The following is a 23,874-nucleotide window of genomic DNA, read 5'->3' on the forward strand; positions in this document are numbered from 1 at the left end:
ACCATGGCACATCTACTTACTGGCAAACTAGTATGAAACTCAAGATATCTGGACTCTCCAGTTTGTTCATTAAGGTCACCAAGCATGTACTCTTCCTCCTCACTTACCTGGAACCTCTTCAGTTTCTCTATAGATGCTCAGCTTTGTATATGTGTAGATTACTCATAAGAGCTGGACTCAAACATCAGGCTGTCTGGATTTGAGTCCCTGCTCTCACTTACCTTGGCAAGTTGTTGTTGTTGTTTTTAACCAATTCATGCTTTAATTTTCTTACAGTAAAGTTCCTGGGGCATAGGTTTGTTGTGAGGATAAAGTAAATTAATGTATATTTAAAGTGCTTAGAACAGTGCTTGGTACATAGTAAGTGCTGAATAAGTGTCAATTCTTTTGTGGCTATTTTACATCAGAGTCCTGTGTGTGCTAGTTGGGGTCCTTTTGTTCTAGTGTTCTGCATGGATATTGTTAAACTTTCATATATATATGTGTATATATATATAAGCACACATTATTTTAGATTGAGGAATAGCTTATGTAATATGAAGTATACAAATTGATAATTTTTTTACACATGTCCATATTTGTGTGACCTCCACTCAGATCGAGAGAGCACATTTCTCACAGGGGACTATATTCAATAACTTGTAATAACCTATAATGAAAAAGAGTATGAAAAAGAATATGTATATATCTGTAAGTGAATCACTGTGCTGTACACCAGAAACTAACAGAGCTTTGTAAATCAACTATACTTCAATTAAAACAAAAAAGAGAGAGAGCACATTTCTAGCACCTCGGAAGGCTTCCTTGTGCTCCTTCCTACTCATCTCCCCTCCTAGGGTTAACACTATTCTGACCTCTGTCACCGTAGAGTAATTTTGCCTTTTTGAATTTCATGTAAATGGAATCATTAGTTTGTACTCTTCTTTCAGATATTTTTATTCAACATCTATAAAAATAATCAATATTGTTTCAATAATTTGTTCTTTTAAATTTCTGTGTAGTATTGTATATATTATACTATATATGTAATATAATTTCTCCATTCTGCTGATGTTCATTTGAATTCTCTTTATAAATTAAAAAAACTCACACAAACACCGACTTCAATAAATTTTATAAAAACATTAAAAAAAGGGAATGTTTATACTCTAGGCACTCTGGCATTTCTGTTTCTTGAACATGGCAAGTGTGTTCAAATCTTGGAGCCTTTGCACTTGCCATTGCCTCCGTTCGAAACACTATTCCTAAGATTTTCACATGGCTGTCTCCTTCCTGTTAGTCTGATCTCAGCCCACGGACACTTCTCATAGAGGCCTACTACTGCAATCTATTATAGTCCCGCTAAACAATTTGTCTTCAACATACGTATCATTGCCTCCATTTGTTTATTGTCTTTCTTCCCTCTACTAGAATGAAAACTCTGAGAGCAGGGATCTTGTCTGTCTTGTTCACTTCTGTGTCCCTAGTGCTTTGCACCTAAAAGGTGATCAGTATTCGTTGAATGAATGAATGAATGAATGAATGCCTGATCTGTGCATGTTTTTTTCTTTGTAGGTGATTTCTGGTCACATTTATTTTTATTCATTTTCCTTCTTTCCCCTTCCTTTTTTCTTTCTTTTCTCCTTTTTCTTTTCTTATATACTGGTTGAAATGTTTTGGGATGTTTACCTCAGTATCTACCTACACTAGTGTTTTGGAGTCTCCCTGAGCAGAGAAGAGAGGACAGTACTTGCTGACAATCCATTATAAGTATGAACTTAGGAAAAAAAAAACAAACTTAAAAAAAAGTATGAACTTAGAACCCCAGATTAATGCATTGAAAGCCTACAGAGAGCTGTTCCATGACCCAACCCCACTTATTGAGATATAATTGATCTATATCTTTAAGGTTATATATGATAATTATATGATAATTTGATATACATATATAGTGAAATGATTACCACAATAGTTAATAGATCTGTTACCTCACAAAGTTACTTTTTTTCTTTTCTTTTTTTTTTTTTTTTGTAGTGAGAACACTTAAGCTTTAATTGTAGCAACTTACAGATAACACAATACAGTATTGCTAACCATAGTCACCATGTTATACATTACATCCCCAGAACTTGTTAGTCTTGTAACTGGAAGTTTGTACCCTTTGACCAGCATCTCCCCATTTGCTCCATCCCCCAGCCCCTGGCAACTACCAATCTAATCTACTCTTTCTGTGTTGGGCTTTTTTTAGATTCTCCACATAAGTGAGGTCATATAACATTTGTCTTGTTAAAAAAAAATTGTCTTTCTCTGTCTGGCTTATTTCACTTGGTGTAATGGCCTCAAGATTCATCCATGTTGTAAATGGCAGGATTTCCTTTTTCATGGCTAAATAATATCCCATTTTGTGTATATATTGCATTTTCTTTATCCATTTGTCCACTGATGGACATTTAGGTTGTTTCTATGTTTTGGTTATTGTGAATAATGCTGTAGTGAATATGAGGGTGCAAATATCTCTTCAAAATAGTGATTTTATTTCCTTCAGATATATAAGTAGAAGTGGGATTGCTGGATCATATGGTAATTTTATTTTTACTATCTGAGGGAGCTCCATGTTTTCCGTAGTGGCTGTACCAATTTATATTCCCACCGATAGTGCACAAGGGTTCCCTTTTGTGCATATTCTTGCCATGGCTTCTTTTTACAGATTAGCAAATTGAAGCCCAGGGAGGGAAAGGAAACTTAAGGTTATAGAATGAGTGTATAAAAATTAGGACTAAAACTGAAGACTTTTTTTTTTTAAAGGTTTTTTCCAGTCTTTTTGAGAAATAATTGGCATACATCACTGTAAGTGTAAGGTGTACACCATGATGGTTTAATTTACATATATTGTGAAATGATTTCTTCAAGTAGATTTAGTTAACCTCCATCATCTCAAATAGGTACAATACCAAGACTTTTGATAGATTAACTGTGGTAAATCTGGAAGTTAGTGTATTTCTGTTAAATTAATATTCTGATACTAGAACTGGCATGCAATGTGCTCAAGAAGTCAATAAAACAAATGACAAACTAGTTAAGAGTAACTAGCATTCCTTGTATATTAGACATCAGAAGTGTTTGACTTTAGGTTTTAAAATCTTGAAGTTTGACTGTTTTATCCTGTAGGGATGTGAAGTGATATGCATTTAAAAATGTGTGGCTGGATTGCTATAATATATAGTTCTTAAAAGGCTGTATAACTTAGGTCTTTCACAGAGAAGTTGTGCTACATGTCATGGGACCAGCGGTCCCTAAGGTTTAGGAATGAAAGACTTCATTGATTTACCATTGGCTTTGGGGGATTTGAAGTCATTCCTAAGTTTGGTGGTAGGTGAAATGAGTATTGAAAAGTTGCCTGATTCTTTTTTATACTTTGTCTATTATGTCTTATTCCTGGTTAAAGCCTAAGATGACATTTCTGTGGGATTGCTGTGGTTTTTCTGTGTTTGCTTCTTTGTTAGAAGTATTTAAAAACTTGAATTAACTGAGGTCATAGCAGTCACAAAATGCTTCTTTCTCTTCTGTGTGGTCCCATAGCATTTTCATTGTACTTTTAATCTATTTCTCATGATTTGCCTTGTGTTATGGGTTATATGCCTGTTTCTGTCAATAGATTGTGAGCTACTAGAGGATCAGGCCTGGAGTTCCTTCTTTGTAACCCCTTAGTGCCTAAACGAGTGCTTTACAATATTTAGGTTTTCCTCATGTGTTTGTGGTATTTCAGTAATGCTGAGAGAATCACTAGATCATATGTTTAGCCCAATCCCCTTATTTTACTTGTAAGGGAACTGAGAAGAACAGTGACTTACTGAGTGTCAACTGAGTGTCAGTTGATTGGGAGAGCAGTGTTCTAGTCTCAGTTCTGCTGGTTGTTTGTTCCATTATGCCTTGCTGCTCCTCAGCTGGTACTGGTTCTCTCTTTTACAACAGGGGAGGATTGTGAAAGAGGAAAAAAACACTGGGAGAATATAAACAGATTACACTCACATACTGATGTACTGCAATTTACTGCTCTACCAGTCAGATATTTTACTTTCAAATTTGGCAGCACAGGCTTGATTTCTGAGACCTCAGAAAGACTTTTGTAAGAGTTCCACACTTCTCCCAGTCTACTACTGTAAGAAACACCTCTCTTTGCTGTGTTTTATGGGTAGAAGTGCTGACAGGAGGAGACTTCGTTGTGTTTCCAGTCACATTTCAGACAGCTTGGGTGGTGAATTCCAGGTGCCTTTGATGGTGACAGAGTAATGAGTTGAGATCCTTGGATGAATTTCCCCCTGCTCCAAATGGAAGGAGAATGGTGAAATGAATTTAATTTCTTAGGAAATTTGTTACTTTGGATTGGTATTATTTTTCCTTCCTCTCCTACTCCCTTTTGCTTATTAGAAAGTATTGATTCTGAAATAGAGAAAATAAGTTTATTAGATTTGGGGTGGACATTGATTAGCTGTAATCCAATTATAAATCTCAGAGGGAGATGTTTGTAAGCATGTGCTTTTCACATCCAGGGACTTGTGGTTCCTGCTGTTCTTGTTAATCACCTGGTTGAAGCTGAGCACATAAAAGATCTATATCCACTAAGCTTAGAATTGCGTTGCTTTTGATTTATTTTAATAGAATCCTCTTGATTTCCAATTTATTTCCCCCCCAATAAGGACATCTTCCTCTTGACAACCTATTTAAAAGACACAGGAATGTTTTGAAGGGAGCCTTTATTTAATGCCTTAAAGCAAAGCCATAATCAATATAGTATGAATTGCCCAAAAGAGTCTTCTCTTTTTTGTTGTTGTTTTTTCCTTCAGTTTTCTCTGGATTACGAAGGAGTAAGAGGGTTTATTGAAACTTTGATAGAAATAGGCCTTACTGAAATTTTAGGTCAAACCTGGGACTTTTCAGGTCCTCTCCTTGCCCGCACTTAGAAACAGTCAGTGATAGGCATACACTGAGCATTTACCATGAGCCAAGTGCTAATAAAAAAAGTATAAGATATAGTCCCTGTGCTAAGGATGGTTAATATCTGGTTGAGGAAATTTTCTGTGTTTTTTTGCTCATAGGTGAATCTCCTTTTTGGCTATATGTGTTAGAGAAAAACAATGTCTGAGATACAATCTTTATGCAATTGGATGCACCTCTTCCTTTAAATAAAAGTTTGATTTTGATTTGAAAGATAGTGCATATTTTCCAAGTGTCATTGAACAAAATGAATTTTGTTCTGCTCTTTTGGATTTGTCTGGAAGTAAAATCAGTCTCCTCACTACACCCATACTTGCTATTGAGTGAGATTAAGTTTCACAACTAGAGCCTAGGATTTAAGAGAAAGATAAGAATTTTGTCAGCAATAGAAAGAATCTCGGAAGTGAGAGAATATATGTAAAGCCACATGGAGACCTATGGGATTTCAAATTCTCACTTGAAAAAAATTGAGAATTCCTTGAAGCAAGACAGAAAAATTTGAACATGATTCATGGAACTGCTTTCATATAGAATTAAACTATACATTGAAGTTTGATCTGCAGTATAGTGTTATAAACATATATATATATATATATATATAAAATTAAATTTGGAAGGACTATATTATTATGTTTGGTTATTTTGAAATTAAATTAAATTTTTGATCTTTTAACTGCTGTTTTCTGCCTTGGGTCTCTCTCTTTCCAGAGGAATTTCTGAAGACAGTCAAGTGCAGTGTGATTTATGAGGCAGTGAAGGCCAAGTACTTTACAGTGATGAGGACCTACTTACTTTGGGGAAATCAATGGAGCACATCAGTCTGCAGCACATTTCCTGCCTTAATGGTTCTCAGCTAGATCAATACTTGAAATTTAACTTCACCATCAGTCTATGGGCAGTATGTGCTTTGCAGCCTTCCTTCCATCAACCTCAAATATATGGCCAGACCTATTATAGATGGAGCTAGTTACACTTTCCTGCTTGGTTTTGGATCTGCTTTAAGCCTTGTCCACTGGCATGTTTTAAGGATGTAAAATGTGTTGGGCTGTAGGCCAAGTAACAATTTAAACCTTGAAATTATGCAGTCAGAGGAGGGGGTTTTGGACAGATGCACAAGATCTATAGCATGGTTGTTTATCATTTCTCCTTCCTAAAAAATTTCCCATTGAGAGGAATTTCAATAGACTCTCCAGCATCTTAGAGAGCATTTCTAGCACTAACTGTGTCTTTCTCTTCACAGATTCTCTAACTATGGCACAGGTAGAGAAACGAGGGGGTTTGCTCCGGAAATCTTCAGCTTCCAAAAAACCACTGAAGGAAAAAGTGGTGCTGATGTATGATGAGATCTTCATGGTAAGGTCTGGAGCCCTGACATTCTGCACAGCTTGACTCCTTAGTTTCTGATTCCAAATGAGAAATAACCTTACCTCTACCTTCTAGATTTCTTCAGAGGGAAAAAAAGGGCGAGGAAGAGTGAGAGTAAGCTCTGTCATGGTAGAAATTATGATCATGTATTAATTAATATAGATTGTTATTATATTCTTCTTACAGATTGTTGCCTTGAGCTGGGTACAACAATTGAAAGGAGGGAGGAAGGGTCAGGAAGCTTCTTTTTTGAATATCTTTAGGACTTGTCTTCCTTATGATTTGACTTAAGGACCTGACTGTCCTAGATGTCCCTTGAAATTCCTTTTGGCCCTAGAATTCAATGGTTCACATATTTTAAAAAGATGCACTATTATATTCCATCTCAAGTTGTTAGTGGACAGAACAATTGCTTAGTTAGACTTTCATCTTCCAACTCTATGAGATGACTAAGGAATTATTAGCAATTGGATTGTGGATTTCTTTGGGTCTTCAGAACTGCTTATTAACCATAGTCAAGCCTGTGTTGTAAAATATACCCTATTAGGGAAGATTAGAGTAATTAGATAACCTGCAGAGGTACTTGCCTTCTGAAATCCTAATCATATGTAGTGCATGTAAAACAATAATACTTGTAAAAAGAGTTACCGTATGTTGAGTTCCTGCTATGTGCCTGACATTATTCTAAATGCATCACCAAATACATGCAAGAGGGCTGTGTTTTGACATGTGTCATGTAAAAGGATGTGTTCTAATGAGAAAACCACAATCACAGCTAGAAGGTGACAGAGCCGTGATTTGGACCCTAGTGTCTAACTCCAGAGTCCTTACTTCCTCAACTTTTCCACACGGCCTAGGATAAATAATTTGATCAAGTAAAATATCTAACTCTTGACAAGCCTTAGAGACAGAGTTTGACATGCAGACAGTTAATACAGAATTACCCAGGTCAGTACAGGTGGCTGTACAGAGAAAAATGAGTAGTTACTAGGATCCTCCCAGGCTCTTTCTATCTTAACTAAGCTTGGCATACCTGTGACTCCTGCTTGAGTGAGCTTTGAAGATGGGAAGTGCCAACTCCATGAATTCCCTGATTTTCATATATAGACAACAAAATGACATTACAGAAGTGTGAGGGTCAATATGTGGCTCCTCTTGGGGAAGCAGGACTTGAGAGAAAGGGGTAGAAATAATTCATTAATGAGGACCTTACGAGAAGGCCAGAAATGTTGCTTTGCTATGTCATTCTCAATTAAAAATCCAGAAGAGATTCCTAGTATAGTATTTTCTTAGGAGTTAGGAGTTTTTTTAGGATCAGGAGTTCTTAACTAATGAAGACATTACTTCTTGGTAGTACTTTTAAAAGGTCAGCTTAAAGTAAAGTGACAGCAGGCAATTGACCTATTGATTTTATGTTATTAGATTTCCTATAAAGTAGGGGTTTCTTTTTCTTATATCATTCATTAATCAGAAGCCTCTAACTTCCTAGATTTATGTTTGAAAATCATTGCTAAGAAAATTTAAATTTTAGCTAATTTTGCTAAACTTTTGGACCAATTTGAATTAAGAACAGAGTATATTAAAGGCTCTGTACAGAGGACTAAATTCATATAGGAGGGCAAGTAGAAGCAGGATGTTATAAAAATCATGGCAGTGTTTCTTAGATGATCTGGGTTCTGACCCCTGCACTTGTGTCAAGTCTTGTGGATCCTCTTTCCCAAAAGGAGGAGAATGATAATATGTACCCTACCTGGCTCACTGGGACTTTGTATTTCATATGTGTGAATAGGCTTTGAAAACAGCACGATGCAAATACAGTGGGGACGTATCATAATATGATTAACTGATTCGGATGGCTAGGTTCACTTCTTGCTAAGAAGAGAAAGTTTTTTTAATTAAAAAATTTAATATAATTTTTAAAGGTTATACTACATTTATAGTTATTATAAAATATTGGCTGTATTCCCTATGTTTTACAATATATCCTTATAGGCTGCCACTCACCCAGTAGTTTGTACCTCCCACTATCCCATCCCTATATTGAAAGAAAGTTTTGAAGGAGATTCTTTGAGCCATTATTTAACTTTTGGTGTAGGGTATATATATCCATGCAAAATGTGTTCCATTTGGGGAAAAAAAAACTCAAATAGCTGCTGTTCCCTATTATAGCTGTTTGGAGTGACCAAACATTTTCAAAGTAATTGTGAAAGGTAAGGTTGATTACGTGTAGTGACCCTTTCAAATGTATTCTTAATGCTTTGATGTTAGTTGAGGACACTGAATCTGCTTATCTTCTGGTTTCAGACCGAGGACCCTAGTAAATGCAGTCCTCGATTTTGGGAGGAACTCTTCCTTATGAAGGTAAGACTTGGTGGCATCTGTGGATTGTGCTGGTAACTGAGATTGCCTTCTCATGTGTTCTAGGTGCTACACTAAAAATGCACTCAGGTCCTTATTGTTTCCTTGGTAGGTGAATTTAGAGTACCTAGAAGGCAAGCTGGAATCTCTTGATGGTGAGGAGTTAATGAAGATCAAGGACAATATTAATTGCTTATTTCAACACTGCATCCAGGCTCTGGGAGAGGAACATCCAATTCGAGTGGTCAATGCATTGCAGGTACAAAGCTGGGAGATTGGGGAAGTCTTGTTTAATATGAGAAAGAAATTGTAATACATTGTAATACATCTATTGAAATTTGAGGAACTTAGAATTACCCTTAGGTATGACGTTTTCTTTTTTTTTTTTTTTTTTTCTTTTCTTTATTCCTTTAAGTAATCAAACATCTGTGCCATGTTTAACTATCTTCCTGATTGAACAAATTAATGCCTATAGTAGTAGTCTTGTCCATTTGTATAATTTGATCTAATGCCAAGGCAGATTGTTTGACAGAATTCTTTTTTTTAAAAATTTAATTAATTTTAATGGGGGGAAGGTAATTAGATTTATTTATTCATTTATTGATTGATTCATTCATTTAAAGTGGCAGTACAGAGGATTGAACCCAGGACCTAGTCCATGCTAAGCATGAGCTCTGCCACTGAGCTATGTCCTCTTTCCCCAGAATTCCTATTATTACTTGAGAAAAGGAGATAGAGAGAAAATTCAGGAAAGGATGCTTAGTCTACAGCAAAAATCAGAAGAATATGTTAATTAAAAAATAAACAATATTTTCTTAAATAAACTTAGTAGTTTCTCACTAGATCAAGAGTTCTTAATCTGAAATTTCAGAAGGTCTTTGACTCCCTGAAATTATATGTAATATTTTATGTGTATATGTACATTTTTTCTGGAGAGAGGGCTTTCATCAGATTCTCAAAAGGGTCTATAACTCAAAAAACATTAAGAATCTCTGTTCTTAATTCTAAGTGACATGATCATGAGGAAGATTCATTGAACAGTTATTTCTTGAATGTTATGTGCCAACCATTGGGTTAGTGGGGTATGTTATAGGCTTCTTGAGGGCAAGAATCATTTCATTCAGTGCTTTGTTTCTAGTGTGTCGAACAGTGCCTGGCAAATAGCACTCTAGAAGTAAATTTTTTTTGAATGAATGCTGGGCAAAATTTCTAAAGTTTATAGTGTAGTAGCTCCACTGTAGCCTAGATTGGGCTGAGTACCTAGGATTGTGATTGACAAGCTTAGAATATGAAGTACCCATGATAGCATAAAGAATTCTGTTGGAACTTTTGGTAAATTGGGTTTTAGTTTCTAACGTACAAGTTGGGCATATCACTTGTGAGCCCCAGTTTTCTCATCTGAGAATGTAGAAATTTCTTATTGAGCTGAAGCCCCAGAAAGAAGGACCATGTTTATCCTGTAGCTTTGTTAACTTTTGGCCAGTAAATTCTACATTTTGAGTATCATGGTTGTAGAGACTCATTGAAAGTTGAAATGAAAGTTGGAAATTATACTTCCTGTAATTGCAGTGGCTCACTGTGGAGGCATGAATTGTAAACTGTTTTTAGTTCAGTGGACATTAAGCCACTTGGTGACCCATAAAAATATAGTAAATTATTGTAATAACTGATATTTGTTAAGCTTTAACAAAGTTAAGTTCCAGGCACTATTCCAGGGATTTTAAGAAAGTTCCAGGGACTGTTCTAAGTGCTTTACATAGCCTTCACAACATTCCTATGAGATGAATGCTGTTATTATCATTTCCATTTTATACATGAGAAAACTGAGGCACTGAAAAGATAACTAATTTGTTCAGGCTCAGACAGCTAGTAAGAGAGGATGGGGATTGTAATAATTTTTTTTGTTTTAAGTGAAAGCAAGTTTATTTAGAGAGATTTACATTCCATAGGCAGAACACCAGCCATCTTAAAAGGCGAGAGTGGCCTGTAATGAATTTTTAAGATTTAAATTGATTGGTTGCTATCATATAGGGAGTTCTGTAATTATTAAAAATAACTACTAAAAATGATAAACTATAGTGTAAATACTAAAATTAGTTTTAAATAAAGGAAAGTTCCACCAATCTCATGACTCAAACTCAAGAACTGTTTATTTTTGAGTATCACCTTCCAGTCTTTGTCTGCAGTGTAATCTTTAAAAAGAAGATGGCCAGAAAACAATAAAAAAAAAAAAAGAGAATGACAACAGTTTCAGTTGCTGTTCCTCTTTTAATTTCTGGACTGTGTTTTGGATCTCAGAGAATAGAGCAATTGAATGTCAGCTGTGTAAGGAGGAGGTTCTGAGGTTGCAGTGTGAGGCTACTGATCCAGTGCCCTTTGTGTCTTGAGACTTTGTTTCTGTAAAGAATTCTTTCTCTCATCTCTGCAGACCTTATGTGCACTCATTCGAGGAGTCCATCAAAAGAATAAGTCTACCTCTGGGTTTGACATTATCAACATGCTGATGGGCTTTGACAAGGCGGAGCTGTGCATGAAGGTGAGGTGTAAGTGCAAATGTGCCTGTGGATGTCTGTTTCTGAAAGCTCTTCATGGGTACCTTCTGCAGACAGATATACTAGAAGATTGGGACTTAAATAGACATAGATAATTAAATTTGGCCTTGAATTTGGAATTTTTATTTTACAGATTTGGTTTATCTGAATAAAGGAAAATTTGAAACTCAAATTTGAGTCAAGTCATCCTTTCCCAGCAGGATAAAGACTGAGCAGCTTATCTTATGATTTATGTCATATGATCATAAATTCTTAAAAACATTTATGAATTTAAATAGAATGTAACAAATTAATACATGAGGATAACTTTAGTTCTAAACTTTGTTTTATTTAACACAATGACTTTATCAGAATTTTTATTTCTATTGTTTGATGCTTTAAAAAACAGCTTTATTAATATATAATTCACATATCATACAATTTACCCTTTTAACATATATAATTCAGTAGTTTTTAGTGTATTCATAGGGTTACACAACCATCACTGCTATTAATTCAGAACAGTTTTCATCACCCCCAAAAGAAAACATGTACCCATTAACAGTAATTCCTTATTCCCCTTTCTCTCCAGACCCTGGCAACCATTAATCTGCTTTATATCTCTATAGATTTACCTCTTCTGGACATCTCATATAAATGGAGTCATATCGTATGTGGTCTTTTATGTTTGTCTTCTTTCACTCAGCATGATATTTTCAAGATTCATCCATGTTGCAGCATATATCAGTACTTCATTCCTTTTTTTTTTGACTGATCAGTATTCCATTGTATGAATGTTCCACATCATTTTATTTATCCATTCATCAGTTGATAGACATTTGAGATGTTTCAGCTTTTGGCTGTTATGAGTAATGCTGCTATGAACATTCATGTAAAAGTTTTTATGTGGACATATGTTTTCAGTTCTCTTAGGTATATACTTAGGAGTAGAATTACTAGGTTATATGGTAACTCTATGTTTAACATTTTGAGGAAACTTCAAATTGTTTTCCAAAGTGGCTGTACCATTTTACAGTTTCACCAGCAATGTGTATATGTATGTACTGGAGAAATGTCTATTCACATCCTTTGCCCATTTCTAGATTGAATTATTCATCTTTTTGTTGTTGCATTGTAAGAGTTCTTTATATATTTTGGATATAAGTCCCTTATCAGATATCTGATTTGCAGTCTTTGTTGCTACTTGAATGAATATTATTCACAATATGAACTTTGAAGAACTAGTCTTCTCTCACCCACTGAATTTAAAATAAAAAAATCTGTATGTCAGAGAATCTTTTAGTGATTAGGTTATTTTTAAAAGTTATGAAAATAAAAAAGTTTCTTTTGTATAGCAGAGGGAACTATGTTCAATATCTTGCAATAATCTTTAATGGAAAAAAATATGAAAACAAATATATGTATGTATATGCATGACTGAGACATTGTGCTGTACACCAGAGGTTGACACATTGAAATTGACTGTATTTCAATAAAAAAAATGTTATGAATATACAATTAGGAATACACGAAGATTTAGTACCAGAGTCAATTTTTAATTCTAGGCTTTTACAAGCCATATATACCATGGTAAAATCCCAGATATCGTTTTTCATTCTTACAGTTTTAACTTCTGCTTTTATGCTGCTCATTATCAAGTCTCTATCTTTAGCCTTAATATCCCCTCCTGAGTCTCAGAATTGTTCTCTGTAAGCACTTGCTGAATGTATCCACTCACACATCCCTAAGTATCTCTTGCTTGGCATATCCAAAATGGAACTCATTGTTTTCCCTACATCTGTTCTTCCTTATTCATTTCCTGTCAGAATGGGGGCACCTGTCTTCTCAGTTCCCCAAGCCAAAAACCTGGGAGTCAACCTTGACTCTTATCCCTCATCTTTCATATCTAGAAAATCACCATGTTCAGCTAATTTTACCTTAGCTCATATTTCTCATATCTCTCTTTTCTTTTTTTCCCCTACTGCCGAAGTCTCCATTATCCCTCACCTGAACTATTGCAGTAATGCCTTAATTCATTCTTTTGACAAACATTTGTTGAGCTCCTACGTGCCAGGCACTGGGGATACAGAGGTAAATAAGACATGACAACGATCCTCAGAAAATTGATAGATTAGCTTTCATTTGTCTCCCTCCTTCCAGACTTACCACCTTTAAATCTGTCATCTACACTGACACCAGAGTGATGTATCTTAACGCTCAAATCTTTCTTGGTTAAAATCCTTCATTAGTTTCTTATCACTAAAAGGATAAAGACCAAACTCCCTCGTTAGCCTTATAAAACTTGCATGATGTACTTCCTATTTATTTCTCAAATCTCGTCTCTCACCACAGTGCCTCACTCTTTATGCTTCCATAATAACAAACTACTCATATTCCATCTGCACACCCAGGGCCATTCATTCCTCATTGGTCTTTGATTATGCTCATGCCTGTCTAGAATTCCTTTCCTCCTCAAGATTTAATTAATTCCTACTGATTTTTCAAAATACAACCTGCCCCTGAGGAGTCCTGAAATAGGTAACTTCTGACCTAATTCCCTTCCTCCATGTATATTTTTGTCGTATTAACCATTAAATTAAAACTATTTACGTACTTTTCTTTCTTGTTAGACTGGAGTTGCCTAGAGAGCAAGGGTCATTGTCTTGTATTTTTCTTGTATTCTTTGGAAGCACAATATTTAGCATATAATAGATGCTCACTATGTATATGTTGAATTGAACTGAAGTAGCTTATTTTGAACCTTTGCTTGAATTCCCAGCATGCTAAATCCTTATTCTCCATTCACTTTTCTGCTTCATTTAATTGGAATATTTCTTTTTTTCTTCCTTCTATTGTCATATCTAAGGGTTTTATTTTTGATTACATTGGCTCTAACAGCTGGCTGTCAGTACAGCTGATAAACTCCAGTCACATTGTTTGGTAGAATTGACCAGGATGAACATGAGCTAGCTTTGTTGGATAGTGCTTGTGGCTAGTGATTAGCTCATAGTGATATTGTCTGTGTTGTTTGTTCATTGTGTCTGCATCAAGTGATATGCTTTATTCATCAAATAATGAAACATACCTAGTTATTTTTCCATTATTATTAGCCTTTAATATAATTATTTAATTTATTATTTTAAATTTATTTGATATAATTTAATTTTACTTAGTTTATTATTTATTGTTTTTAATTTGTATATTATTTAATTTAACCATTATTATTAATCTTTAAAAAATTTACTTCATTCAAATCTAAAGGCTTGTATGAGGATGACAGGCTGCAAACATTCATTTGGTAGAATAGTGAACTCTATTATTCTGTGCAGTTGTTCTAAAGCATTTTCCCCAAAATAGCTAAACTTAAAAGTCTTCCTTTTCTTTGTCTAATCTTAAAAGGGGGTAGGCCTCAGGGAATAATATGGTTGCTTCATTTTATGTGATTCACATTACTCTGTGTAACATAATGCAGAGTTGGAAAAAGACACAGTGGAGATGTTATTTGATATGGTTTAATACTTAATGGTGCTCTTTCTCAGAACTTGATGGAGAGTTTGGACTCATTGCTTTGTGCAGAAGGCTCTGAAAGTCTGAAGAGTTTATGCCTGAAACTTCTCCTCTGCTTAGTGACTGTAAGTGACCCCTCTATATGTTTCTCTGTCAAGGGTGTTAATCCACAATAGGGGCAAATGTGAATATTTGAGCCTAAAGTTAGCAAAGAAAGGAGAAAAAAACATCTCTCACATCTCTACTGGGCCATTACATCACTCTGTTGTATTTGAATATATAGAAGGAAGTTAGTTGCATGGGTTTTCGCTTCCTGCTCTTTGGGGCAACTGCTGGCATTTTTAACCTATACGGAGAACTACCCTCTTCTGGATTGCCAGATTTTGCCCTTCTCATCAGGTCTCATTTGGAAACAGTTTTTGTAATTCCGAATATTTTTATTTGCCCTGACTGATTTTATAGGGGGGGGCTGGCCTGTATCTTCTAGTAGGAGGAGGGCAGGATATTATTCATTCACGTCAGGTGGTTGGTTCCCTTTCCCTGCCTCCGCTTGAAGATTCTGGATCATAAACTTCTTCCTGTTCATTTCAGAAATGAAATCCAAGAAACTGTTAAGCCAATGCTTATGTGAGGGTATGAGAGAAATAATGAAAAGTTCTAAGATTAAAAAGTTTTAATTTGCTAACTTCTTGTCCTTCTAGTGTCTGTCTATTTAAGCTATGGTGGCTTTAGGAGTGCTTATGAAAGGTCTATTGAGTATCTAGTAAAATGTTTTAACATTTCTGTTTCTTTTAGATAGTGGGGGAGGAGATATATATAAGATATCAGAGTGTCTCAGTATAGACTTTAAATAGCCTTTTATTGTATTCAGGTAACCGATAACATCAGCCAGAACACTATGCTGGAGTATGTAATGATCAACAGCATATTTGAAGCAATTTTGCAGGTAAGTCAGTTTCCTCTTTCTCTTTTGGGTAAACCACCTCCTCAAGCACTGTCATCATGTCTGGTTCTTGTTACAGATACTCTCCCACCCCCCAAGTCGTAGGGAACATGGCTATGATGCTGTAGTCCTCTTGGCTTTGCTGGTGAACTACAGAAAATATGAGGTAAGTGGCTCCCTTAATGGGCAGCTGTTATCTTTCTATAATCTTCCTAAATGTGGCCACTCCTAGAGGACTTGGCTTAATGTAGAAGACATGTTCTTAGTAAATGGTATATAGGTTAATTTTGATACATTCTAGAAGTCCTGTATTAGGTGCCTGGGATAGAGGATGTAGCTGTTTAAAGGAATCCTGTGGTGCAACTTCTAATAAAGTGAGTAAGTATCTCTTAATGTAGTGGTTCCCAAACCCACCTTATTACTAGAATCACCTTGGAACTTTTTAAAAAGAAGGCATTTCTGGGTCTTTCTCTTGACACACCAAATCAGAATCTCTTAGGTGTGAACCACTGACTAAATGCATCTGTTTTGAAAGATTGGACTTACATATTGGATTTCCCTAATGCAATCCACTTGTGTAAGTATCACTGTCAGTCTGGGGACTCTCTCTGATTTTAATGGAAATTGAAGATAGGGCCTTACCCATAATAATTCTGGAGTTCTCTTTGCCTCTGAATTAGTCAGGGACAGCTTAATAGGTTTTTGAGGTGAAGAGCTGAACTGAGATTTATACTTGGAGTAGTACATCTACTTGAGTCCCCTCAAAAGGCAGAATACATAGAAGAGGAAGGGGGCCACTTAGGGCACATCAGGAGCCTCGTTGGGGATTGCTTTGGAGGAATAGGGGGCATTTGGCACTGAGTCCAGGATACTAGGAATACTTTACTGAACCCAGAAATCAGGAACTGCATCAAGGCAACTGACTTTCTAATAAGTAGCAATACTGTGAGAAATGGACTAGCAATACTGTGAGGGAAGATTTTCATTTTTGAGCTCCTGGATCTTCACTTAGTGATTTTTTGATATGATTCCTAGTCAGGTCAAAAGTGATGGGTAACAAAATCTGGAGCTTATTCTTATAAGGAGAGATATGAAAGAAGAGGAGGCTGTAAGAGAGGAATACTTAAAGAGGGACTGGAATATGTGGAACAACGTTAATTTATTATAAATCCTAGGAGCTGACGGCTTTCATTGCTTGGGGGACCTGATGAATGGTGTACAGAGCTACTAATAAATATGTAACTTATCACCAACACCTGCTTTACTGGTGATCTGGAGGGGCCAGCATGGTAGCCATCTTGATCTCTGTCATGTGTAATAGACTCTGGGGCTTTATTACAACAATGAGAAAAATAGCCAAGGGAGAATACCGAAGATAGTTAAAGAGAGTTTAGTTATATGTGATAGGAAAGCGCCATCATCAGTAATGAATATTTTTGGAACATTCTGCTGGATGTAGGCCACTCTGAGGCAATGACTTGGCTTCTCTAAATGTGAACTGAAACCAGGCTCAGCCCAGTAGGACTTCCTGAAATGTCAGCCTGAAAAATTGGACATGGCCAAGGAACTGGAGAAAATCATATTTCTGGAGTGGGATATGCATCTCTAGTCTGTCAGAAGCCCCAGAAGAATTAGTATAGTAGGCAAGGGCAAACTGGTGGGCATAATTTATCTGGGCTTTTGCAGCTTGTGATATAAGTCACTCAGCAGAAACTGTTAGGGAAACTTGGTGACCATGGAGCAGGAAGGTTTTTGACAGGAGCACGAGGAGTTCAGATGAACACAGCAAACCCAAAACCTGGAAGTTTTATGCGGAATATGAGAGGGTATGTGCTAGGGAGAACAGCATTCTAGTTACCACCACAATTGATCCTATGACCAATGAAGTAAGTTGTAACCTTCCCAGAAAGGTGCTCAGGGCACCAGAGAGACTTGGTGCCCAGCTAAACACAGAAAAGACAAACTAGGTGCTGGACTTAAGGATTGGAAGTAATTCTTCCTCACTTTAAATAATGTATTCCATTTTAGTCATTTCATCTAAAGAGGTAGAGGAGGCAAAAAAAAAAAAAAAAAAAAAAGGTCTAGGGAAGAGCAATGAAATTTGTTAAGTATGTTTTAGATCAAATAAAGGCAGGACCCTATTAGAGTGATTTTCTGTGAAGGCTCACTGAGTTTGTAATTCTGTCTTGTGGTTGAATAGTAAATTGCCTTGAGTTTTAAAACATGACCAGCACCACAGGTATGTAGTGTTAAGGAAAATCAGTGTCTGGTAGAATAGAAATTTTCATAGCATTAAGATCTTGGCCTTCTAGGTTGGCCAAGTCTCCCTGAAGTGATGAAGTGATTCAGTCTCCAACTGCTGCCCTGAACATAATGTTTCCCAGAAATTACAAAATTGTTTATTATGTCCAGTTGTAAGTTGTTCTTTTTCTTTCTCTCTTTTTTTCCCCTCAAGAGCTTCCTTTGAATGTGATAAAAATGTCAAAGGAGAAAAAATATAGCTACCAATTATTGAGCCCTTACCATATGCCAGATACTGTATTAAAGATTTCACTTGATTTACATCTCATAGCAACACCAAGGAAGAAAATATTAACCCCCATTTTACAGATGAGAGAATTGACATTAGATTAATTGACATGTCTAACTTGTCAAAATTAATAAGTAGAGGAGCTAGAACTCAAGCCCTTGATTTTAGCCACTTTGCATTTTCCTCAGCTGTTGCTAATGCATGGACTGTTCTTGGTAATCAGATGATCCTTATTACCTAAGACAGTCTACTTTTGGGAAGGCAAGTAACTAGAACTTGCAAAAATTGTGCCAAGAGACAGTGGCTTGCTCCTTCTAGTGTTGTTCTCATCATGATGGCATCTCAAAATCAGCCTACTGCTGATTTTCATTTCCAAAAATCCATTTGCTTGGGATCTTGTCTGAAGTCTATAGTATCAGCAGGATTTGACTCTTAGTTTTAGGAAGAATGTTGAGAGCCTTCCTCTGTCAGATCAAGTAACAAATGGAGTGGGTTTTACCTCCTTGAATTGTGTTGTAGAAAACCTTAGAAACATTTGGGCTGTTAAGAAAGCAAACTGTCTCTTTCTCTGTTCCCGTTTGACATTCAAAAAATGCCCTCAGAAACTTGATTAAATAAAGTCTGTGGGGAGGAGGTTAGCCTTTCAGTTGGGTTTTCAAGTTTCTCAGTAATGAGTTTTCTCTGTTGTAAAAACTGCCAACCTGAGAACTATTGTTTCTTGCTTCCCTTGGGTTAGAATTGGTGCCTGAACTCTATTAGGTCTTTCCTCACATCCCATAGGTGAGCAGATCATTGGTTCTCATCCCACCAGTAGGAGATGGCCCAATTGCTTAATGGGTTTAAATATGTGTCCATTTCCATATGCTGCCCAGCTGAGATTGAATCTGGAAAAACTCAAGAAATCTTCCAATGCTATATGTGATGGAACAATCATTATCCCAGTTCCTGACCAGATTGTACTTTGGGTAATCACATCTTATTTTCAGTTCCCCGCAGTGTAATTTGAGTATTGGATTCATAAATGGCCTCTCTGGCTGTTAAGCAGCTGCCACTTTCCACCCCCAAGGTGTCTTTGTTTTACGGGTGGGTGAATCAGTCCTTGCACGTAGTTTGTGGAATGGTTAGGGAGCCTTTGGGATGTACGTTAGCAACTTATAAATTTGTGCCTTATGGCAAGGAAGCTTTTAATGTCCCCCCAAAGACAGCTGTCCCTATGGACTCAGTAAATTATTGGCAGGATAGGACAAAAGTGAGTTTTGTGGGGTATTCACTTCTTAGAAACAAATAAGAGGGAAAGATGGGAGAAGTGGCTGATGTAGGCCTGAGCTGATTCAGTCTAGAAGGAAATGCAAGTAGAACAGAACTGGTGTGTGTGTGTGCGCGCACGTGCGTGCATGTGTATGTGTGTGTGTGTGTATCCATGTATCTGTGTGTGTGCTTGGTGAATGCCCATGCACACTGAGAGATTTACAGGAAATGGGGAAAGTCAACTGGCAAGATAGTTGGGCATGGGTATTAGGAGCATCACTCTAGAGAGAGGGCCTTATAGAAGCATTTTTGTTAACACTTTGTTGAATACCTAATGGGTTCTTAACTAGGTCACACTCACCTAGAGTCTCTTCTCTTGTTTAACAGTCTGTGAATCCTTATATTGTGAAGCTGTCTATTGTGGATGATGAAGCCACACTCAATGTGAGTATATGGATCCTGTGTATTGCTTTAATTACTAGCCTTTGGTGGCCTTATTTCAGTGGATATTTAGAACAGAGAGTAGAGAGCTGTTGTGTTAATTTTATCTGGCTATAAAGAGGGAATATGTCTTTCTTTCTTTTTAGAGCATCAGTGCTATTGTCTTATTGTTTTCTATCTCCTCATCATGGAACAGATATCTGGAGGAGACATTTGCTTGCTAATCATGATGAAATGATCATTATATTTCATGTTCTACTGTGCTAAGGTTGGTTATCCTACAGAGTCAAGAAGTTACATTTCCAAGAATAAGAAGGTCTAGATGGTATGTCAAATCACCATGATGTACATTTTAAATATCTTATAATTTTACATGTCAGTTATACCTCAATAAAGCTGAAATTTAAAAAAAAAAAGAAGGCTTAGATGACTAAATGTTGGGAGAGTCCTTGTAGAACCAGCCTGATTTTATTTACAGCGTGAGTTGGTGAAGCTGAAACATGGAGGAGGATATGTGTCTGCTACATATATCCTTGAAAGTTTGGGAATTAACATCTGATCTCTGAATATAAGGAAGAAAATGACCAGGTGTCTGGCTTTATTCTCTTTCCATCTTGCCCTCTTCATTCTTCTAATCTCTCTTATTAAAAAAAAGCACACATGATTGATTCATCCTTGGGCCTTAATTGATTTTTGTGATACTGCTTAGCAGGTTCTAGAGGGAAAGTTGATAAATTACTTTAACATTTATTAAGTGCTTTTTTCCATTACACTCCTATTTTCTTCTGCCCTGAAAGAGAGTGGCTCGTCTGTATGCACCTTCATTTCACATGGGACTCGTTGTTAGTTTTATATATATATATATAAAAACATTTTTTATTGAATTATAGTCATTTTACAATGTTGTGTCAAATTCCAGTGTAGAGTCATTGTTACTTTTATTGTGGGTGTTTTAGAGACATTTGAAAGCTTTTTGTTTGAAGCTTCTAACTCAGTCTTCTCTTTTGAGGTGACAATGGTCCCAGTGAAATGGTCAGTGACCTGGGCTGGTCTTTCTCACCTCTTGTTACTCTATTTTAATTGTATCTGGAAACATTAAATAAGATAATTAGATCAGAAAAATCTTTCCAGAGAAGTTCCTTTTGATCCTTTGATAATGTCTCTCTGAATTTCTGTTCTTGTCACCAATTTTCAGGTAGAACTTCTTGGGCTTTGACCGTGGGGCTGTGATTAGTGTTTTCCCTGGTCTAGTCATAGCATTGCCACTAGCCCCTTATTTCATCTGTGCTATGTTTTTTCTCTCTAGGGAATGGGGCTTGTGATTGCTCAGGCTTTATCTGAGTACAACAGGTAAGTACACCTTTCCAGAAGGGAAGGGTCTAAATTTCATTTGAGTTTGTTGAGTAGGAACAGGTTTGTTAGCGTTTGTGGGTGAATGTCCCTTACCTCTCCTAGAAGACTATTCAGAGGTGCAGCTGCTAGCCTTTGTATTTGCTCTAGCTTGTCTTTATGACTTTAGCAGGAGTTACTCCTAACACTAGGGAAAAAGTAGCCACCAGGTTAGTGTCCATCTTTTGTTCAAGCAATTCTTACATTCAGACATTCTTTTGCAACCTTTGGTATTTTATTGCAGAGTATTTAAACTACTTTTCCAGCCATAAATAGGCTCTTCCACTTAGCCCAATGTATCATACAAATACCATTTTCTATGTAAAAAAGGTTGTGAAGCACTGCTTCTTTATATGCTTAAAAAAATGAAAGGAGAAAGCATTGAATTAGTTTTAGTTTGACAGATGCTTTTTTTTCATCAGTAATCAACTGTAGCTTCCCAGGGTTCCTGTCTATTCTGAGGGCTCTTTTCATTGATGCCTGCTTTCCCCCTTGCTGGGGATGGGGAAGGATCTGGTATTCAGTGAATGAGAACCAGAAGTATGTCTAATCCTGGCAAGGGCCAGGCAGGATCTTTCTTACTCCTTTCCAGACTTTCCTCACACACAATTGGGTGTTGGAATTTCAAATCTGTCCTATCTCCACAAATAGTTTAACTCACAGATTTCCCTCCTCTTCCTTCAAAAACAAACAAGATTTTCACTTTTACAGCCTTAAACTAATTTTACTGTCACACTTTTCAAATAATAGTCTGTTTGGGAAATAACTGGATCAGCCATATGTTAGAGCAGTTTCACACTTTTGCAGCTTGCTTTCTAAGTCTCTCCCAAAGTAGCCAGGCACTTTGGTGCACATTACCTCAAGAGCAGATGGGCGCCTCTTAGCTTGCAGGGGAAACTGCGGTGGCTAGATTGTTGTAACACTTTTGTTTTCTGGAGTCAGTGAATTCTGCAAGTGAGCTGCCCTGCTTACTTAGTATGCCAAAGACAAAGACATATGTGATAAATAATCCTAAAGTTGAATTTAGTTATTTTTATTCAGGCAGTATAAAGACAAGGAAGAAGAACACCAGAGTGGTTTTTTCTCTGCTTTAACAAATATGGTAAGTCTTAAACATCTACTTGTTTTTCCTCTCCTGTTCAGAAGTCTGTGAGATCTGCTGGTGTGGGCAAATCTGGACTCAAAAGTTTAGATGTTTGAGATGAAGGCATGATGAGAGGGGAGGGAGGCTGCTCAGAGCAGATTTTTTGAGAGCTGTATCTCTTAGTGATTTCTAAACCCAAGTGAGAAAGGGGAAAGAAGAGCTCTGATTTCTCTGGGACTGATTTTTTCAAGTTAATTAATTCAGTTTTTTAAAGGCTTAAAATAAAAGGTTCATATTAAGCCAGACTTTTGCTTCCTAAGAGTTGGCTTTATTTGAGGACTGACACTATGAAACACAGAATAGGAGGGTTTAGATCTCTGTCCAAACCTGAGTCATCTTTGGTTGTCTGCTTTGCCCTCTTCATCTCTTGTAGCTGGTCCTGGAGTTGAGGAATTGGTGCAGTGATCTGAGCCACTCTTCTAAAGGCTTAGGGTCTGGGCTGAGAGGTCCATGGTTGAGGAGATTTGTTTGAACCATGGTTGGTTCACTTTGTAAGACTGCTGAGCAAGGTTTATCAACCTTGATATTACAGGCATTTTGGGCCAGATAATCTGGGACTAATTTTTAAGAGATAAATCTGGAAGGTCTTAGAACCTAGGCATATTCAGAAAGTCTGTCTTCTTGGGCATTACTATTCAAGTAATCAGCCCTAGGGCAAGATAGTTTTTGAGTTCATTGTAAGAAATAGCAATCTCCCGCTCCCTCTCCCCAAATGGCAACTTCCCCTCCCCTCAATATCTCTGCCGTCTTCTTTCTCAGAGCCTGTTCTCAAGGAAAGGACTTGGTAAACTCTTTAACTGTGAAGCATAAATGGGTAGTCCCTCAGATGTCAGAGCAGTGTGAGTGATGTATTGGTGTTTTGTTTAATGTATTGGATATAATTATATTGCATCCAGAGACCTTTGCTCTTTAACAAAGATGAAAAATTTTGTACCAAACAAATGAAGCTCCAGCTGCATTCTTTTGGGCATCATTATATAGGTGGAAAAGGTATATTTAGAGGGATGGGCACCTATCTCAGTGCCTCTGATATCACACGTATTGGAGGCAACCTACTCCATTTACTTACTCAGCTGCTCTGCCTAGGACACAAACAAAAGATTTTATGATGTGAAAGATGGACAGTGGGTCTTAATTAGACAGTTCTGGTCTGAAACCCAAGTATTTTCATGAAGACAATTCATGAAATTGGGGATGAACAGCCTGCTTTCTGTGATGTTCATTGTGAGTTAGTTTCTGACTTCAAATAAGCAGGAAAGATGCAAAGTGATGAGGATGTCTAGGTTAACATTTACTTGCTGTCAGTGGTTACTTAATTTGCACGTAAAATGTAGAGCTGGACCAAATTACTAGAATTAAAAAAAAAAAAAACTCCCTTTAAGTAAAGACAATTTAAAGGAATTCTCATTATTTCATTTGTTACTTATGATTCTTTTAAGATCTT

General features: G+C 36.6%; 1 protein-coding gene across 2 annotated transcripts in view; it reads left to right on the forward strand.

The window, feature by feature from the left end:
• Positions 1-23,874, forward strand: part of ARMH3 (armadillo like helical domain containing 3) — a 152,824-nt gene that overhangs the window by 6,166 nt on the left and 122,784 nt on the right. For both annotated transcript variants that reach the window (XR_004323817.1, XM_032491046.1), the window contains exons 2-11: positions 6,215-6,327; positions 8,644-8,700; positions 8,810-8,956; positions 11,126-11,233; positions 14,768-14,860; positions 15,607-15,681; positions 15,758-15,844; positions 19,844-19,900; positions 21,204-21,247; positions 22,328-22,388. Coding sequence is in view for 1 of the 2 variants with exons in the window: in XM_032491046.1 (XP_032346937.1) it covers positions 6,226-6,327; positions 8,644-8,700; positions 8,810-8,956; positions 11,126-11,233; positions 14,768-14,860; positions 15,607-15,681; positions 15,758-15,844; positions 19,844-19,900; positions 21,204-21,247; positions 22,328-22,388 (831 nt within the window). In the remaining variant the exon portion in view is untranslated. The remainder of the gene's footprint in view (positions 1-6,214; positions 6,328-8,643; positions 8,701-8,809; positions 8,957-11,125; positions 11,234-14,767; positions 14,861-15,606; positions 15,682-15,757; positions 15,845-19,843; positions 19,901-21,203; positions 21,248-22,327; positions 22,389-23,874) is intronic.

Source organism: Camelus ferus, chromosome 11 (genome assembly GCF_009834535.1).
Source record: "Camelus ferus isolate YT-003-E chromosome 11, BCGSAC_Cfer_1.0, whole genome shotgun sequence".
NCBI lineage: Eukaryota > Metazoa > Chordata > Mammalia > Artiodactyla > Camelidae > Camelus > Camelus ferus.